This window comes from Amborella trichopoda, chromosome 6 (assembly GCF_054954075.1).
Source record: "Amborella trichopoda isolate Santa Cruz 75 chromosome 6, AtrichopodaSantaCruz75HAP2 v2.0, whole genome shotgun sequence".
In the NCBI taxonomy this organism is placed as follows: Eukaryota; Viridiplantae; Streptophyta; class Magnoliopsida; order Amborellales; family Amborellaceae; genus Amborella; species Amborella trichopoda.
The window spans coordinates 15,140,988-15,160,564 of NC_142341.1; the positions used below are offsets into that span (position 1 = coordinate 15,140,988).

At 34.3% G+C, this 19,577-nt stretch overlaps 1 protein-coding gene across 2 annotated transcripts; it reads right to left on the reverse strand.

Moving 5' to 3' along the window:
• Nucleotides 1-10,440: 10,440 nt before the first annotated feature.
• Nucleotides 10,441-11,434, reverse strand: LOC18438237 (uncharacterized). Of its 2 annotated transcripts, none has more exons than XM_006848425.4 (3): nt 10,993-11,434; nt 10,776-10,879; nt 10,441-10,658 (listed from the first exon to the last, which is right to left on the reverse strand). In XM_006848425.4, exons 1-3 carry the CDS (start codon nt 11,298-11,300, stop codon nt 10,618-10,620), a joined length of 453 nt encoding a protein of 150 aa, XP_006848488.3. In that variant the 5' UTR covers nt 11,301-11,434; the 3' UTR covers nt 10,441-10,617. The 2 variants fall into 2 exon arrangements, with proteins under 2 accessions (XP_006848488.3, XP_011624953.2); XM_011626651.3 differs by having other exon boundaries at nt 10,776-10,903.
• Between the last annotated feature and the right edge of the window lie 8,143 nt (nt 11,435-19,577).

The following is a 19,577-nucleotide window of genomic DNA, read 5'->3' on the forward strand; positions in this document are numbered from 1 at the left end:
CACTGAAATTTTATAAGTAGATCATACTCTAAAAAATACATAATATCACTGACGTATGCAATAGATAAATACCTCATTCTTATCTTCATATCCCTGTTCCAAGACAACATAGATTACCTCATTCTACAGAGTGCCTTTTAAGTGGTTGAATATTGCAATAATTCTTCCAGAGGTGTATCAATTGACCACAAAGGTCATTGGCTTTATTAAATCTTATTCTCAACTCACCAAAATAGTGAAATAATAGAAAGATGACATCAAGTTATTCTTGCTCTAATACCAATGAAAGAAATACTTTATTTGATCTAATCGAAGTATATTTTCTTTTTTTCTTCTTTTTCTTTCTATTCTTTTTCTTTTCTTCACGACTTAGGTCTCTCACAAGTAATTTTTCTACAATAAATCAACTTCAAAAGAAATAAATCTATGATCTCAAAACTTGATGCCACTATAAACCTTTTTTTTAATAAACAAAGAAAAACACAAATTATGCTTGGGAATAATAATAGGCACAATGAGTAAATATGACAAGAAATAATAAAGAGAGTGCTGAGGATTACCTCAACCGGGATTCTTACACTCCACACCGAGTTACCGCCTTTCGATGACGCGTTAATGGTCAACTTTCAATCTCAATCTCGGGAAAGCAAATTTAGGCCAAACCCTCCAATGGAACAAGAACTCCTTTCAATCACAAATCTCAAACTTAGGTAGAACCCCTTGATAACCTAGTTGAGAGAGATAGCATCTCCTTTCTACACCCTAAACCCTTTAGCCATATCACAACAAGATGGGAGAGAGATCAAGACTACCATGAGTGGGGTGTGTCCCTTCATTACCATAGGGGAGAGAGAGAGAGAGAGAGAGAGAGAGAGAGAGAGAGAGAGAGAGAGAGAGAGTTTCCTTCTAACTGGGGCGTGCCCCTTATTTTTGCATTAGCGAGAGAGAGGTCCATCTCTTTTTACGGTGCTTCAAGGGGTTTTAGGGTTTCTTAGAGTTTTCATGGATTGCTTGAGATTTAATATGCACTACTGATCTTGGGTGACTTATGGGGTGAGAGATATGAGTCATCCATTCCATAGATAGGTCATCAAGATTATATGGAAGGTGTTAAAACCTTTATCCCCCATTTCCTAAATTATTTTCCTATCACTTAAAAAAAAAATTCAATTATAATATTGTGCTTACTATACTCATGCACAAGCCTCTTTACACACAAGCCTCTGTACACATTCCTTCAAAACTTCCTAAAAGCACAAGCTTTCCAAAACATAGGTTATCTTTACTATCAAGCCATAAGCTTGAACACATAAAAGGAAAGCCACAAGAGGTAGGGCATGCCACCCATGATGGCAACTCATGGGCCCCCACCAACTTGCCATGGTGCGGCCCATGTGCACAAATGGGCTCCTATGTAGTTTTAAATAATTTTAAAATGAATTAAATATTTTTAAAATTTATTTAGATAATTAAATCAATGAAAATTAATATCTCTGTTTTCATATCTAAAATTTATAAATAAAATACACAAAGTTCTAGAAAAATTCAAATAACAATTCTAAAAATAGTATAATATCAAAACGAACACAGTTAAATAATTTTGATTGGAAAATGATCCATATGGTTTAGGAATAAATAAATACTGGGGTACTCCACCTTCTACTGTGGACTGCGGTCTACATTTTTTTTCTCAAACCGACCCAGTATTGCCCATGAGCCACAGTCTATGCAAAGACTCATTAGTGGGTCACCAAAGTCTAGCCAATGGGCAATGGATCATAATCTTAGTCTATGGATTTCAAGTTTTCAACTAGAGACATACCAAAGTCACTTAGACTTGATGTCATCCACAACTTTATGATGCATAGAGGCTATCTCTTGCATATGTACAAGCTTCACCTTAAAAGGTGGTTCACTTTCCCAAAAACTACTATTATATATATATATATATATATATATATATATATCATGTGATGGTACGCGAATGAGGCTTTAGCCCCTATATCTAAAGGCCTCCATCACATACAAGAGTCGTACCGTCCCTCGGCTTACTCTTCTGGGCATACTCCGACCTCATCAAGAGATGTCTCATTATAATCTTTATCGGTTTATTCTCTATGCTCAGGTAACATGAATTTTTCCTAATCAACTAGCTTAGCTCGTCAAGCTCAGTCCATTATCAACAAACATCTGCTTAGTATGGTCCACATATGATCACACTCTTACTGAGTTCATATTCCATTAGATCAAAAACTTCAATTATAAACAGGTCTTGGCCTTTAGTGGCCACATACACGCAACAAACTCTACTCACACACATTCTCTCTCGTCTCCCCATAATCCTCTCTTGTTGCTCTCTTTTTTATCCATCCTCTATTTGTTTCCCAATTACTCTCTCCAATGTCCTCTATCTAGTCTCTATGTAAAACCTAACATGACTAAAAAATGTGGTAAAGAAAATGTCCTCTATCTAGTCTCTATGTAAAACCTAACATGACTAAAAAATGTGGTAAAGAAAATGTGAACTTTCCTATTAAAAAATTTAATTTCAAATCCCTGTGAAGGTGAGAGTGCAAAGGCCAAATGATAAATACAATACTAACGGAAACTACTTGAATAATTTTGGCCGAGGTATGTTAATTTTAACTTTAAAATAAAAAGACACTTTTCTTTTTATATTTTGAAGTATTGTTTATGTTTATCCTTTTTAGTATGATGGGGCAATGAATTAGTTTAATTTATTTGTTGGGTTTTCTACTATATGTATTGGTGTCATTTGGCATTTAACCTAATAGTACTTTTATTTATTGATTTCTAAATTAAATTCAGAAAATATGCAAGCAAAAAAAATAAAGAAAGAAGGAAAAAACTGCACATACACACACATCCAAATCACGTATTTCACTTTTAATTTTTTTTTCTACAAATAAAAATCACGTAAAATTTTAGGTTTATATTCTTCTCATTAAGACACCTAATAAAATATTAAAAAATTCGAAAGATATAAATTGATCAAAATACCCGTGGAAAGTTTAAAGGGTATTTTGATTAATTTATTTTTCACGAAATATTTTTTTTGATATTTTTATTGGATTTACCTATTTTAAAAGAACATACACCCAAAATTTTAAGTGATTTGGATTTATAGAAAAAAATTAAAATTCAAATATGACATGCAGTCGTAATCATTGGACTGGCCCAAATTGAATCTGGACCGTTGGATTCATATGTAGCTGTAGGCTCACTGGTGTATGTTTGCATTTCTCATGTGTGTGTGTGTGTGTTCTAAGAATAAGAATGGACCCTCCTCCCTAGCGAGGATTTAAGGCAGCTGACCTCTCAAAAAAATAGAGAGGTGAGAGACGGTCATATGATCCGAAGGGGGTGGTGGAGACAGAGACCTCATATTTAGGGGTCGAGTGTGAGAGAGGAAGACACTTAATCTTTAGACAATGTATATATGATTTTCGAAAATTGAAAGAGAGAAAGTAAGATATTGAGAGATGAAAAAAGAGAGATGCTGCTGAGAGAAAAATAGGATGAACATCGTCTTTTCCATATCTCTCAATATTTTAGGATTATCTTTCAACTCCAATTTAAAAAATAAAGATTTTAGGATCATCTTTTAACTCAAATTTAAAAAATAAAGATCTAAGAATATAGGTGAGAGATTTGAAGGGGGAGAGAAAGACATAGATAACAGAGGGGTAAAGCCTTTAAAAAATGACTTTAGAAGGGGAGAATACCATATAAATTTCTTCTACTTCCCTAATATTACAACCATAGAAAAATCTCTAAACTTGAAAACCATCTCTTTTGGAAAGTTCTGTGCCCCTAAAAAATAAAATGCCCGTAAGCCCCTAAAAAATTTCTTTGTTAAGGATTAAAAAATACAAAACCCTTACCAACCGTTTCCAAATGTGTCAAAAACAAATAATATCATCCTTTTGCATATTCTCTTTCTCTAATCTTTCATCTTCCTCTCTTTCTACTCTATATTTTTTCTCATCATCTCTTTTTATGCTAATTACTCTCTCCAAGATCCTCTATTCACTCTATCTCTGCAAAACCTAACGAGAACCAAGAATGTGTTAAAGAAATGGTGGAATTTCATTACTACAAAATCTATTTTCAAATCCCCAAAAAATGGTACGAGTACAAAGGCCATTAATTTTAATTTTTTTAATAAAAAGCCACTTTTCTTTTATATTTTGAAGTATTGTTTATGTTTTTCCTTTTTAGTATGATTGGGCAGTGTATTAGATTAATTTATTTGTTGCGTTTTGTACCATATGTATTAGTCTCGTTTGGCATTAAACGTAATAGCACTTTTATTCATTGAATTCTAAATTAATTCAGAAAAATATGCAAGCAAAAAGACCATTCAAGAAAGAGCAAGTGCACGCACACATATATAGAAGTCATAAGAGTATAGAAGTAATTGGACCTGGATACAATAAAACACGACCAATTGGGGTACAAATGGATCTAGATGATATGAGTATATTGCAGTCATCCGTTCACCTCGATCTATGACTATTGTGTCTGCCGCATGCGGGTTGTTGTATATCAATGACATTGCCCGTTCTCATGAAGCTGGGTTCTTAATGAGTTATTTTCATATGACTGGGTGAGTCGAAGCTTTGAGAATTCTTCAATAATTTTCCAAGCTGTGCTCCTATCTGCTTTTGGATGGCCATAATTTTACTAAAGGTTATTTTCCCCGAGGGTACTCCAACAGTCTCGTTGCAACCAAATTATACATCCCCTGGGAAAGCCATTGATCACCGCCCCATATTTCCCCTTAGGCAACATTCTTAGGCCTACTCAACAGAGAAACTCTATCCTAGAAGGGGAAGAAGTCTTCTACGGACGAAGGTCATATAAAGCAGGATAAACCCCTGACCACTTCCAATTATGATTCTTGGTGGGAGGATGCTCGTCCCCTTCCCCTTTGTCCCCAAACTTCGATGTTTCGAGGTGAACTATATGCCCATGGAGGGGGTTCTTTATCTTCTCAAAATGCTGAGGCATCGTCTTCAAGCAAGTGGGCTAAATCTTGTGAAGAATCCAGTGAAATCAGTCTGAAGGAGGCATATGCTTAGTTGGCTCGGTGGGCTACCCAGGTTGTTCCTTAAAGAAAAGGAAGGGAAGCCAAAGACTAAGAAAAATAATCCCCTTTTCTTTTTTCCTGCTTTGACGACAAATAAAATGTAGACGGTCTTTCGACCAATTTTGATTGATGATTTTTTCTTTTTTCTTTTTTTTTTCTCCTCTCTTTGGTTTATTGGGATAAAAGGAGTGACGGTCTCATGACCTAATTTAAGAGTGTTAATGTATGTAATGAATAAAGTTTTTTTTTTTTTAGTTTTATTTTTCGATACCGACTTCTTAAAAATTGGAGGGTTCGAGGGGTTTTCCTAAATTGTCCCCGAATTTCCTGGGGTCCTCATGTTAGACGACATGATTTAGGTCGTTTTTTCCTAAATCTATAGACAACACGTGTCGTGTCATTTTTAAACTATTTACCCCATTCTAACACTACAAACTAGTTAACTACAATAGGTAGAGAAGTCATGGAGGCCAGTCAAATTATGATCTAGGGGCTGATGACTCAGATGGGTAGATCTTCCCTTAGATCATAGGCAGGGCCGGCATGATCTTTAATCTAAAGTACTTCAGAGAATGCAATTGAAATTAAGATCTAACTAAACTAAGTGAAAGTAAGGAAAATAGAGACTTACTTGCCTGGGGCAGTTGGCCTAGGATGCCCAAAGCTTGAAGCGTCGCCCGTATCACGACCGCGGCTTCACTTTGCACTATTTATCCTCTTCTTTCTCTTTAGTAATGACCAAGCCTTACCTTTGGTTGAAATAAGACTCTTAGGTTTCCAAGTTAGGGTTTTCCTAGATTTAATAGTTAGAGAGAAAAATATGGGTCTTGCTAATGGGATTCATGGTTCTTCTCTCTCCTACATTTCTAAGTATCTCACTTTACTCATTTAATGCGCTTTAGTGATTTTTGTGACCAACCCTCAAGAGATTAGACTTCAATCCTTTTATAGACAGACCTCTGAGTGGTTGGGAAGAGATTTGGAATACTTATCCAGCTGGTTCAACTCCAAATTTGAAATTCTGGAGGTCAAAGATTTGGACAACACGAGACGTGTTATCTGGGTCATCGGGGTTTAGATGACATTAATTGTGTCCTCTAAGCTCAGTGTTGATTAAACACAAAAACTTAACACCAAATGGCCTAGGTGACACAAGCACGTACTGTGACCAGACACAAAAACTTGGCTCCAAATGGTGTTTGTCAAGTCTATCCAGACACAAATGGTGTTTGTCAAGTCTATCCAGACACAATACTTGTCATTTGTATCAAAGACAGCCAAATAGCGAGATTTTTTATTTTCGCTATCTGTCACACATTTTTTTAGATGATTGTTATCTCATTTAAACGTGATATTTATCCCATATTTTGATTATTCTTGGATAAGGGATCATGAAATAGGGACCATAGACCTGTTAGCGTATGGATATCTATATTTGATATACATCATTATGCATACATATTGAATACATATCAATATGGATATGTATATGTATGGGTATATATCTCTTGATAAGATTAGATGTCTAGGACTATGATAAGATTAGTTAGTAATTATCAATAATTGTTAGTGTCTATCCAAAACTGTTACTAGCAGTAGATTTATACGGGGTCTTGTATATTCTTTATTAATTAAAAAAGAGAGTTCTTTGTAATATTCTGAGTTTCTAACAGGGTATCAGAGCCGTGGGCTCCTCAACCTTAGATCTGAGGTTAGGTTGCCGGATCTGAGCTCGTCTTCAGATTCGTTCCGACTCTCTATCAAACAGTTGCACCTTCTCTGATATTGTCTCTCTCTCTTTGTGCGCAAAATAAGATTCCTCATTCGCTTTACCTGTTATTAATATGGGCTTCACACTGCATCCCATCTTTTGATCCCTTTACAACCCATCAATCCTCTCTCTAAATTACTCGGCTTCGATTTCTTGCGATTTTCCTTACCTTTGCATCCATGGTGTGCAATTCAAATTCAATCCAATCCAATTGAGGGCCTCTGTCTCCTTTTTTGATCCCTTCCCCCTATGCACAAAAACCGCAGCTCTCCTTTTCGTCCATAAACTTCAGCTCTCTCCTTCTTCCATGGTTAAATCAATCAACACTCTCAGTTTCGTGAGAGAAACTCATAGATCACAGAAGCACTTCCAAAGGCCTCCAAGTCGTGTTTCTACTATCTGTCGAGTCGTGTTTTGACTCTTTACAAAACAGCTTTTATCTTTGTTCTGGACTGCGAGTTACTGAATTTGTCTCGGACTGCGAGTTGTTGAATCTGTCTCGGATCCACACTGAGTTCTATTGGTTCTTCCAAGTGTCATTTTGCGCTTGTTATTCAAGCAATCTGAGCATGGAAACGACTGTTTCTATTGGTCCTGCCTGCATGTGAAGGCTTAAAAATCCAAATCGTTCATTTATGCAACTTATGGTTCAAACTCCAACGGCTTTATGTAAAAACATCTTCAGTTTGAGGGGGAGTGTTAGCGTATGGTTATCTATATTAATATACATCATTATGAATACATATTGAATACATATCAATATAGATATGTATATGTATGGATATATATCTTTTAATAAGATTAGGTGTCTAGGATTATAATAAGATTAGTTAGTAATTATCAATAACTGTTGGTGTATATACAAAATTGTTACTAATTGTATATTTATACGGAGCCTTATATATTCTTTATTAATTAAAAAAAGAAGTTCTCAGCAGTATTCTGAGTTTCTAACAAGACCATGGTGTCTTGTGATCTACGATGTTATTGGATAGTGTGGTCCTAAGGATATTCTAATTATTTTTAAGGTTAGGGAAAAAAAAAAAAAATTAAAAAATAGGCCAGATTCTAAATCTATTATTAGGAATTACATAGATGTATCCAAGGCCCCATAGAAGTCACATAATGAAACCTACATGTTGCTCTCTAATCAAAAGGTAAGGAAGCCAAATTTAAGCATGCGTTAAGAGAGAGTAATCACGCTAGAAATGCATTGGTGAAGGCAGCGATTTTAAGGACGTTATACTTCTCTCCCCCGATGTTGCACTATTTCCAAGGGTACTAGAAAATTGACGGTATCAGAAATCATTTTCAAAATTGACTTTTTTTTTTGTATAGTACATTTTTAGATATCAAAATGGATGCTTTTCAAAATGGATTTCGAAATCTTGATCATCGTATCAAAATTGACGTTTTCAAGGTAATTGCACTATTTCCAAGGGTATTACTTTCAAAATATTGATCATTTTCAAAATCTTAGAACATCTCTCAGGTATACTACTAAAAATCATTTTTGCACTAAAAAAAAACTTTAAAATTTTAAAAATTGTCCAAAAATAGGTGCACTATTTTCAAAATTTAATGCATCTTGATGTTAAAATGATTAAGTTATGAATTATGAGCATCAAAACAATCTCTTCTTATGAAATTTTTGAGATGAGTTCTAATTTGATTGTTTAACGCCCCTACATTATATAAACGTTTTCCTTGTTTTATTCTTGCTTTAGCTAGTACATGATACTCACTGGATCCGTCTATCTTATTAATGAAGTTGAGTAACAATAACAATAAAAAATAATAATACATCAGTCTATCTTATTAATGAAGTTGAGTACCAATATCAACAAAAAAAAAAAAGGGGGCCTTGAACTTGTGGCAAGCATGATTAAGAGGCCTAAGTATAAATTGACAAAGTCTCTAACAACCAAAATTTGAATGCATTTTGTTGGAAACTAAATTTGGTGAATCCCTACCAAGCACTATTAAAGTTTTAAAAAAGGGAAAACCATGTAAACCCCCTTACTAAAGGGAAAGGTTTCTCTACGGTATAGAAGTTCTATCTCCCCCTACCATCCAGCCGTTCAATTTTGATCAAGAGAGCCATTCATCGTTTGATCTTAGATCGGACGTCTCAAAGTATTTTATTTTTAGTCTTTTTTGTACAAATTGTATGAATATGAAATTTACTATGTGCCATCTTCTCATTGGGACATACCTATAAAAAATATTAACAAATAATTTTTCGATAAAAAATAATGACCAAACTACCTTTTAAAACTTTCTGAAATATTTTGATCATTTTATTTTTATTGAATTTTATATTTTTCGCTAGTGCAAGTTTAACAAAAGAATGGACGTCCAAAATTTGATGTCAACATATTTTACAAATAAAATAAAATAAAATAAAATAGTGTAAAACATCATATTGTGATTGGGATAATTTTAACCCTCCATTCCAAATGGATGATTGGATAAAAAAGAAGATAGAACTTATATGCTCTAGAAGAAGCATAAAAAGCTTACCCCTCTCTACGTACTCTCTTAATAATATAGTGAGAGGAACATCTCTATGTACTCTCTCTTGACGTATAGAGAGAGGTTTGTTTATAAGTACTCTTGACATATAGGGAGAGGTATAGTAGATAGATAGAGGTGTGCTTTTGGTTTTTGTTTGGACGAAAAATTGATCAGTTCGAGTAAATTGAGTCCAAGTGTTAAAAAATAATTTTTTAGAAAACCTATGCTTTTTAAAAGCATAGAACTATAAAGAAATGCTACTTTGGATCTATGAAAAATGGTACACCAAAACAGAATATACAAAGATATTTTTCCTAAAAACTAATAAAAATCTATCAAAATACCTGTGAGAGATGAATTAATTGATAATGCACCCATTTGCTATTCGATATTGTACCCATTTGCACCCGTTCCAAACTATTATTTTTTTTGGTGCAGTTTGTATGGAGCCTAGGCTCTAAACAATCAAATTAGAGCTATCTTCAAATAGTATCGAGAAATGTGGCTTCAATATTGGAAATCGCTTTGATAGCCTTAAAATATATTTTTAATTTTATTTATAAAGTTTAAAAGTTAGAAAATAATGTAGATCGAGAGAGATGAAAACTTGAAAATCTTGAAAATTGACGGTCAAAAACTGCATGACAAAATATGCTATTTTCAAAACTTGAAATCCATCTTTTTCTCATGTTAATGCATCTTGATGTCCGCATGATCAATTTGATGATATTTGGGCATCAAAACACCTTCTTCTAGTGAAATTGGCCCTAATTTGATTGTTTAAAAGGCTCGGCTCTATATAAACTTTTCCCTTATTTTTTTTCATATATACTTTGAAATTAAAAAACAAATACAGGTAAAATACTTAATTTGTTCCTATGGGTATTATGATGAATTTTCCGAACTAATATAACGGGAGAAATTAGAAATTGAATTAACCAATATTCATTTAACCAAGAAAAAATAATTTGCCCTTTAACTATGTTGATGCTTGGCTTACTAATTCATTTATACTCCAATATACCTTTGAAAGAGAGTGGGGGCATCAACTCTAGAATAGAATTCATGTGGTTAATTTGGTGGTAAGAATTGAATAACAATTCTTTGAAAACAGTCAACCACTTGCATTGGCCAAAAAAAAAAAAAAGCCAATAAAATACGGACTCCGCAAATGGCCAATACTTTTGCAGGTCACAAGTTTCACAGAAAATGAGCTCTAAGATCTTCCATGCCCTTTTCTAAGCTTCTCTTCCTTCTCTGCATTCATCAAAACAAAAAAAGGAGCCCATAATATCGGAAGTTTTCGCCCATTTTTCATTCATTGAGAAAAACATGCCCCACCAATTGAATTTTAGAGAGAGAGAGAGAGTATACCCTGTCTCCTTTTGGCTTCTGATTTAGCAAAGAACTCCATCCATTCATCGGTCATAACAAACACAGGCTCTTCCTCCTCCTCCTCTCCATCTTCCAATTCCTCTCTGCAATTCCACCAAAACAAAACCCTAATTCCTGAAAATCAAAGGAACCACAAAACCCCATTTATGAAAAACCCTAATTTCACAAAACCCGGATTCATGGGTCCAATTCTTACCGTGAAGGTTCTGCATCAGCTAGGGTCTCAGAGTGTGCAAGTGGAGTTGCAGAGGGTGGTGGGTAAGGGGTAGGCCATGGGGGAGGTAATACCCTAGGAATGGGGTAAGGAAGAGAATTAGGGCAAAACGGAGGGGCGAGATGGAAGAATGAATGGAAACGGTTTCGGTGACAGATGTGAAGGTGAAGGTGGTGGTGGTGGTGGTGGTGGTGGTGGTGAGGACAAGTGCGATGGGTTAGGGTTTGAATTGGAATTGGACGGTGATGAGAAAACTCCTCTGGCATGGAGTTACAATCAGAATTAGCCATGTTTCTATTGGCGAAGTGGAGAGGGTATGCATATATAACGTAGTGAGAAGGGTTTGAATCCCGCAAGTTAGAGAAAGAGAGAGAGAAGGGTAGGGGTGGCAATGAACCTCACCCGATGAGTATTACCCGGCCTCAGGTCCAGTAGCTGTCTAAATTTTGGACCTAAATACTATTCAGGTCCGGGTTTACGGTTTGGGTCTGGGTCTGGGTATATGATGACAATCATGTGTCTTTAGACACGTATTGGGTATTCATATTATCACAATATTAGCAATATTTCTAATATTACTGGCAAAGTAGAGGCTCATAGTTATGGGGTGGCAACAGACCAAATCCGGGACCTGACAAGTTTGGTTATGGGTCCATATTTTGGACATAAATACTATTCAAATCCGGATCAGTTACCGTTGCCATCCTACATCAGGGCATGCTTTGTTGGTGGCTCCACCTCGTCGGATCGGATTTTGGCCAGGCCACGGCTGTATAAAGTTGGTAAGGTTGTGCTTTGACCATTAGAAACGGACATGGTTTTTTTGAATGACCGGCTTCTATGTAGCGGCCAAGCCTACATATGGAGAAATGCTCGCCTCTTAATCTATTTTTGAGATGGATTTTAAGACTTAAATTTTAAAGAAATGTTATCTCTAACATGGAGATCATGAATATGAAAAAATAAATAAATTTTAAAAGCTAGAAATTCTAATTCCAGTAAGAAAACATTTGGATGGTTAGTTTTCATTGTTTTTAGATAGTCCATATTTAAGATGGATGCTTGGATGGCATGGGTAGAAATGCAAACCAGTCCGCATGAAACGATTTTCCTTCTTTAAATTGAAAATGACTCCTCTCTCCAAAATCTACTTTTGAGATAAATTTTGCGTTCTAAATTTTAGGGAATGAAAATATCTACTATGATGTTTAGAAATCACAAAAATAAAATAAAATTAACGAATACAAATTTTCAGCCTAATTTGAAACCGTTGATTTTAAAGTTTTGTGGTATGACCATTTTTAAACGTCCATTTACAAGATGGATGTTTAGTAAGTCCCAGGCAGCTATTACAGAAGTGTGTCCCCTGCTGCACGTACCACTTTTTTATTAGAAAAGTGGGTCTAGCGCTAAAAAAACATGTGCTCTAGATCTTTGAAGTGGTTTGTATAGAAAACAATTGTACGATTTGACTCTTATCTTTTTTTTTTTTTTTACGATCTTCAAATTGGAGATGATTGATTTTCAAGTTTTCATTCTTTTTTTTTAATTATTTGAAAAGAATCACATGACCTTCATTAATAAAGGTTGTTTACAAAGAGACAAAAAAAGCAAAGGTTGTTTACAAAGAGATAAAAAAAGCAAAAAGAACTGATTACAAAGCAAGTTAGAAATAATCAATTGAAAACAAACTAACTCCCGCCATAGCTAGTGCATCTACCAAATTATTAGCTTCCCAACAAATATGTGAAAATGAGGTTGATAATTGGCCACTAAGGTCCATAATTTGCAACTACATTGATCTCAAATTCTCTGAAATTATTTGGTCATTGTTTATTCAATACAACCTGATTTGCTTATAACTCATGGAGTAGTTTCAAACTTTGCAGCACGGCTGTCAATTCGGCGAAGTTTGTCGTAGCATGTTCACACATACCAGAATATGATCAAAGGACTTTACCAAAATAATCCCTTATCGTTCCACCCACCCTCGCCGGTCCAAGATTTCTGACCTAGCCTCTATCAAAGTTAACTTTTATTTATATTGGAAACAAAATTCTTAAGTCCTCAAAATAATGAATGTTGTAACAAGTTAAATGGACAATTTATTTTCAAGATTTTCAAATGATTATAGATATGTTCTATCTGCATGGTTTTTGAAATTTTAAATTCACAATTCGGATTAAACATAGATTTTCAAGCCATCCTAAGGTTTCTAACATCAGAATTACATCTTTTAGCAAAATTTAGATGCCCACCTTAAATATATAATATAAAGTGGGTACCTTATACAAACCTCACCCTTATATAAAGCATCATCTTTGTACATTACAAATAAGGCGCATCTTTAAATTTTCCTTGGATATGTAGCTCCAGTGATAGCTTGAGATTTCTTTTTCAATCCTATTTCACAAAATATGTAATTCTAAAAATGGTATAAATTGAGTAGATCTATAAATACTTGATAAAATTTGAAAATAGATAGACTATGGAACACTTTTTTAGGACTTTAATTTTTTCTTTTTGTTCATATCCATACATCTCGAGGTCGGGAATTGGGATGATCAATTTGATGCAGGGAGCAAAATAATAAATTAAAAAATAAAATTAAAATTAAAGGGTTGAGAGAAGATACCTCATTTTAATGTCTAACCCAAAGATCTCTTTCACAATATCAACAAACAAACTCTTTTCTCTTCACTATGTTTTTTCTGACCTAACAGTTACATATATTTGTAGAAGAAAGAAACTAAACATAGCTTACTCTTTAAGAAATCTTAATTAATATTAAATCTTTCAATTTTGGAAAGAAGCTGTATTGATCGCATGTTATATCTTTAATCAGACTCCCACAAAAACTAGCCTACTTACTTACGAAATATTCACCGGTCGTGCTCATTCCCTTAACCATCTAAGAGTATGGGGATGCTATGCTCAAGTCCTTATCCCATACCAAAATAGGACAAAACTTGAACCCAAAACCGTGAAAACCATAGTCATTGGTTACCGAAACCATAACAAGGGATATCGATTCTACAACCTTGAAAATGGAGCGATCATTGAAGCCACCATACTCACTTATTCGAGGAAGAGTTCATTGAAGCACGAGTGAGTCACAAACAAGCCGGCCTCTTTGAGAGGCAAGAGACAAGGTTATGTTTCTAGAGCCCAAACCTGAACCCTCAAACTGTATTGAACCCGAACCTGAATCCTCAAACCGACTTGAGCCAGAACCCAAACCAAGAAAGATCAACTGAATTAGTAGACCGCCTCAATATTTTGAACACTTTATCTACCTGGGAGAACACTATGATAGGGTTGGAGATTAACCAGATGTTGAGCCTATAACTTACCATGAAGTGTTAACCTGTCTCGAAAAAAGACTATTAGGTAGAAGCCATGAAAGATGAATATGCTACCATAAACCAAAATCATATTTGGGAATTAGTACCTCTACCTTAGAACCATAAGGCAATAAGATGTAAGTGGATCTTCAAAAAGAAGTTAAACTCAGAGGGGAAAATAAAAAAATACAAAGGCAAACTTGTAACCAAGGTATTCACCCTAAAGGAAGGGATAGACAATGATGAAACCTTTTCTCCAGTTGTCAAGTTTCCATCTGTCTGAATCCTAATAGCCATAGCTGCCAATTTTGATTTTGAGGTCCATCAAATGGATATGAAAATAGCCTTCTTAAATGGAGATTTAGAAGAAAAAATCTATATGAAACAACCCAATAGATTTTAGGAAAAAAAAAAAGAGAAACTTAATATGCAAACTTAGCAAATCCTTCTATAGCCTAAAATAAGCATCACGACAGTGGTACATTAAATTTCAAGGTACCCTAGTTCTTGCAGGGTTTTCTTCAAATAAGGAAGACCACTGTATCTATAAACGGGTCAGTGGGAGTGATGTGGTATTCTTCTCCTTGTATGTGGATTATATATTAATCGTTAGTAGCTCGATTGCCCTAGTAGTAGTAATAAAAAAAATTTCTTGCATAATACTTTGATATGAAGGATATTGGCGAAGCTTCATATGTGTTGGGCAACAAAATAAGAAGAAATAGAAAAGAGAGAACAATCAAACTTTTCCAAGCAACCTATTACAAGGAGATACTGAAAAAGTTTGAGATTGATAAATGTAAACCTATGTCTACCTCGATAGACAACAAAACGATGCTCGGCAATAAAATGTGTCCTACTGAAGATAAAGATAAGAGAGCCATGGAGAGAGTGCCATATAAAAGTGTAGTGAGATCCCTCATATATATCATAACAGGGACAAGGCCTGACTTGTCTTTAGTCATGAGCATTATTAGCCAATTTCAATACAACCCTAGAGTTGACCATTGGAAGGTGGTTAAGGGAGTCCTCAGATATTTGAATGAGATTGAAAATTTTGCACTTACATATGGAAGATGATCTGAAATTGCAATTCAATGTTACACGGATGCAAGCTATCAAGGGGATCCAGGTGATACGAAGTCCACATCTGAATATGTGTTATGTTGGTACGTGTGTACGTGGTCGTGGGGCCTTTAAACGTATCATCTTTCTCTCTCTTATAATTTAATGTTGATCACTAAAATAGGGAGGCTTTTTAGAGAGAGGGAGTGTCATTATTTAACAGGCAGAAAATAATCACCCACCTCCCAGGATTACAAGGCCACGTTTCTCAGATATTTCCGGAGGAAAGCCAAATGTTGGAGAACGACCTCATTCCATTCCTCTTTAAAAAGGGTTTCATGCCCATGGAGACGTAGACCACAAAATCAATTTTGAGTTCTCATTGTTCTGGGAAAGGGCATGATCTCTGCGATCCCAAGTCTCGCGACATCGCCAGTAATCTTGGGAGAGGTGTCAATCTCTTCCCTTAAGATTTCAACATTGGTATCAGAGCAATACTGCTGTAAATTATCTATTCTTAATTTTGGCTCTCTACTGTTGTTGCTTGAGCTGTGAGTCACAATTGCTTGAGTCATAATTTTTTCCATTGTGAGTCACAATTACTTGAGTCGTAATTTTTTCATTGTTGACAATTTTTGGTGCACGGTATTTTACTGCCCCTATCTTGACGCTCATACATATTGGATGATAATGTTATTGATAATTTAACAATATTTATGCTCTTATTGATAAAGTTATAGATTCATTGTTCTTTATTCATATATATATTATTGATAAAAATTATTGACACTCATACATATATAGCCATCGTATCTGATTCATTGTTCCCATATGTATCAAGTCGGTGACTGATAGGTAGGAGATCTCGTATATATTTGGATAGATACCTACCTATTGCAGTGAATTAATATTTACCCAAGAAGAAGTTTAGTGTTTTTTTTTGCCAAGCCTTTTTGAACATTTTTTTTTTTCCATTGAATATCACAATGAAACTCTTTGCGTTTCAGTAACTTTCAGTAAATTTCAGGGTTTTTCTTTTCTATTGTTTAACTTATTGTCCAAAATAGTTCAGTCCAATTTTTGCCTAAAAACCTCGTGCACTTACCAGGCACACACCTTAACCACTCGGCCAAAGTGAAGCGGTAATTCTCTCTCTAATTTTGACGGTCATAAATAAATAAATAAAAATTGCTACTGTAATTTTATATTGATGAAATTTTAGAGACAGAGATATAACTGCCACTGAAAATCAGTGTCTTAAATAAATAATTCTGAACTAGCAACTAGGTTCGTGCTTTTGCAATATAAACAAGGGACTCTTTGAATTTTTAGTATTACTGTAATTTGAAAGATAACTATAGAGTTATTGCTAGAAATTTTAGAAAGTCAAAACTCATGGTATTTTTAAAGGCACATGATTTTTGCTGGAATTTTAGAGAGAGAGACAAAGACACATGTAACTGCAGCCAATAATTTATTTTTATTTCTGCTACTACATTTTATTTTATTTTATATGCTTCAACTATTTAAGAATATTTCTACATATTCTATTTGCATAATAATTGTCATAGTTTAGCATAATTATCATATGCTTTGATCTCTTTTAGTGAGAAAATTTTATGATCTTGATTTAGTGAACACAAATTTTTTGTGATTATGTTATGACATATTTTTGTTGAAAAATATTAAATATTATTGTAGACTCTCTCTCTAGAGCTAACAGATATTTTATGAAAATTAGTATTATGCAAGATTTGAGATAAAGTAATTGTTGCCTTACTTTATTGATTTTTTATTGCATCACAGCAGTGCGAACATAAACTGTTCAACAAAATTTTTCTTGGAGGTTGCAGCTCACTGAGAGTCGGCAAACTTATTGATTTAGCTAGCAGACAACCCTTCCTTAAACATAATTAAATATTTAAACTTTTAGGTATTGTCTAAAAATTCAAAGTGGCATCTAGGCTAGTCATGTTAGAACTATCCAAACTTGAAAAACTCAATAGGACAAATATTTCTATGTGGAAAAGAAACATTAGATATATTCTTTTCCAAGATAGGGTAGATTATGTCCTAGAAACAGAACCACTAGTTCTAGAACCTAATGCCAATGGTTAAGCCAGAAGATGACTTGAAAAATTGTTAGAAGATGACAAAGTAGCCAGGACTACTATGTTGAGCTTTATGGAAGATGATTTGATTAGAGTCTTTGAGGATCACACCACAGCTCAAAGCATGATGGGTGCTCTATCTGAAAAATATGGGGCCACTTATGAGATTCATGTACAATTGTTGTTAAAAAATTACAATTCTTACATAATGAAAGAATCGGACTCAGTAACTGAGTATGTCAATAAAATGACAGTGCTCGCAAGCTATAGCCGGGAATCCAGTTCCCGATCACATGCAAGTGTCCATTGTCCTCAACAGTCTCCTTCTATATTGGGAGTTTGTTGTAATTACATTGAACCATTCTGCACAAGGGACAACCACGTTAAATCTTCTCATGCATCTTAGTATTGAAGTTGAGAGAAGAATGAGGAAGAAGTCAAATGGCTCCACTTTGCCCAAAGTTCACATTCTCAGATCCCCAATAAATCTTACAATAATCAGAAAAAATATTAGATATAAGGGAAATGGTAGAAATTTTAAAAATCAAAAGAAAAAGGTTGAGAATGCCTGTTTTTATTGTAAAAAAATTGAGCACATCAAATTTAATTGTTCTAAGCTAAAAAACAAAAATAAGAACCAGAATAACAACTATGCTCGAAATAATCAAAATAATAGAAATGACTTGATCTGCGTAGTCCTAGAATCAATAGTTGCCGATCATGACCTGAGAAATTGGTGGGTCGACTCAGCCTCCACCCGACATTCTTGAGGACTAAGGATGGATTCACATAATAGAAAGAGATTGCAGCCGGTAACCAGCGGATTTACATGGGAAATGACACCTACTGCGATGTACTAGATGTCGGTACTTTCAAGTTGTGTTTACCAGAAGGAACAAATCTCTTATTGACTGATACATTATATGCGCCCAATCTAAGGCGCAATTTGATTTCTATCCCTAGGCTAGACGACAAGGGTTATGAAATAAGATTCAGGTATGGTACGATTACCATTGGAAAGCATTCTAGAGCATTGATGTACGATACTAAAGTTGACAATTTGTATCGATTGAATATTAATGAAAGTTCATCTCTTTCTAGTTATTTTGATACCTCTTTTTATGCTTATGTATGTATGGATGATCCATATTTATGGTACTTAAGATTAAAACATATAAATAAAGACAAAATGAATCAAATGGTTAGAATATGCTTGCTCCCCAATTTAAGAGAAATTGTATTCAAAACATGCAAGCCATGTATTTCTGGTAAATTAACTAAGAAGTTTTTCCCTAAAGGGAAAAAGTCTAGTGAACTACTTAGTATTGTTCACTTTGATATATGTGGCCCATTAAATGTGAAAACACATAGAGGGATATAATATTTCATATCATTTATAGACGATTATTCATGTTATGGATATGTACACTTAATTAGTAAAAAATCATACGCATTATAAACATTTAAAGAATATAAAGCTGAGGTAAAAAATCAGTTAGGCAGACATATTAAAAATTTTCAAACAGATAGGGGAGGTAAATATTACTCCGCCTTATTTAACGAATTTTGTACAGAGCGTGATATAATTCACCAAACAACTATGCCATATACACCATAACAAAATGGTGTAACTAAAAAAAGAAATATAACTTTAATGGACATGGTTAGGTCTATGATGAGCCATTCAAATTTATCACCTCATTTTTGGAGTGAAGTTCTCAACACTGCAATGTATATTATTAATCGTGTTCCAACTAAATCTATAAACTTGACCCCATATGAATTATGGACAGGTAGGAAACCTGACCTTAATATCTTGAAAGTTTAGGGTTCTTGGGCACATGTGCTTATACCAATATAAAATAGAGATAAATCACAAAGTAAAACTATAAAATAATTTTTTATAGGCTATTCAGAAAATTCTAAAGGATATAGATTCTATAACCATGATACTATATCATTAGTAGAGAGTTGTAATGCTCATTTCTTAGAAAATATAGATGATGAAAATATTTTAAATAAGTCTGTTGACTTACATAAAATTGAT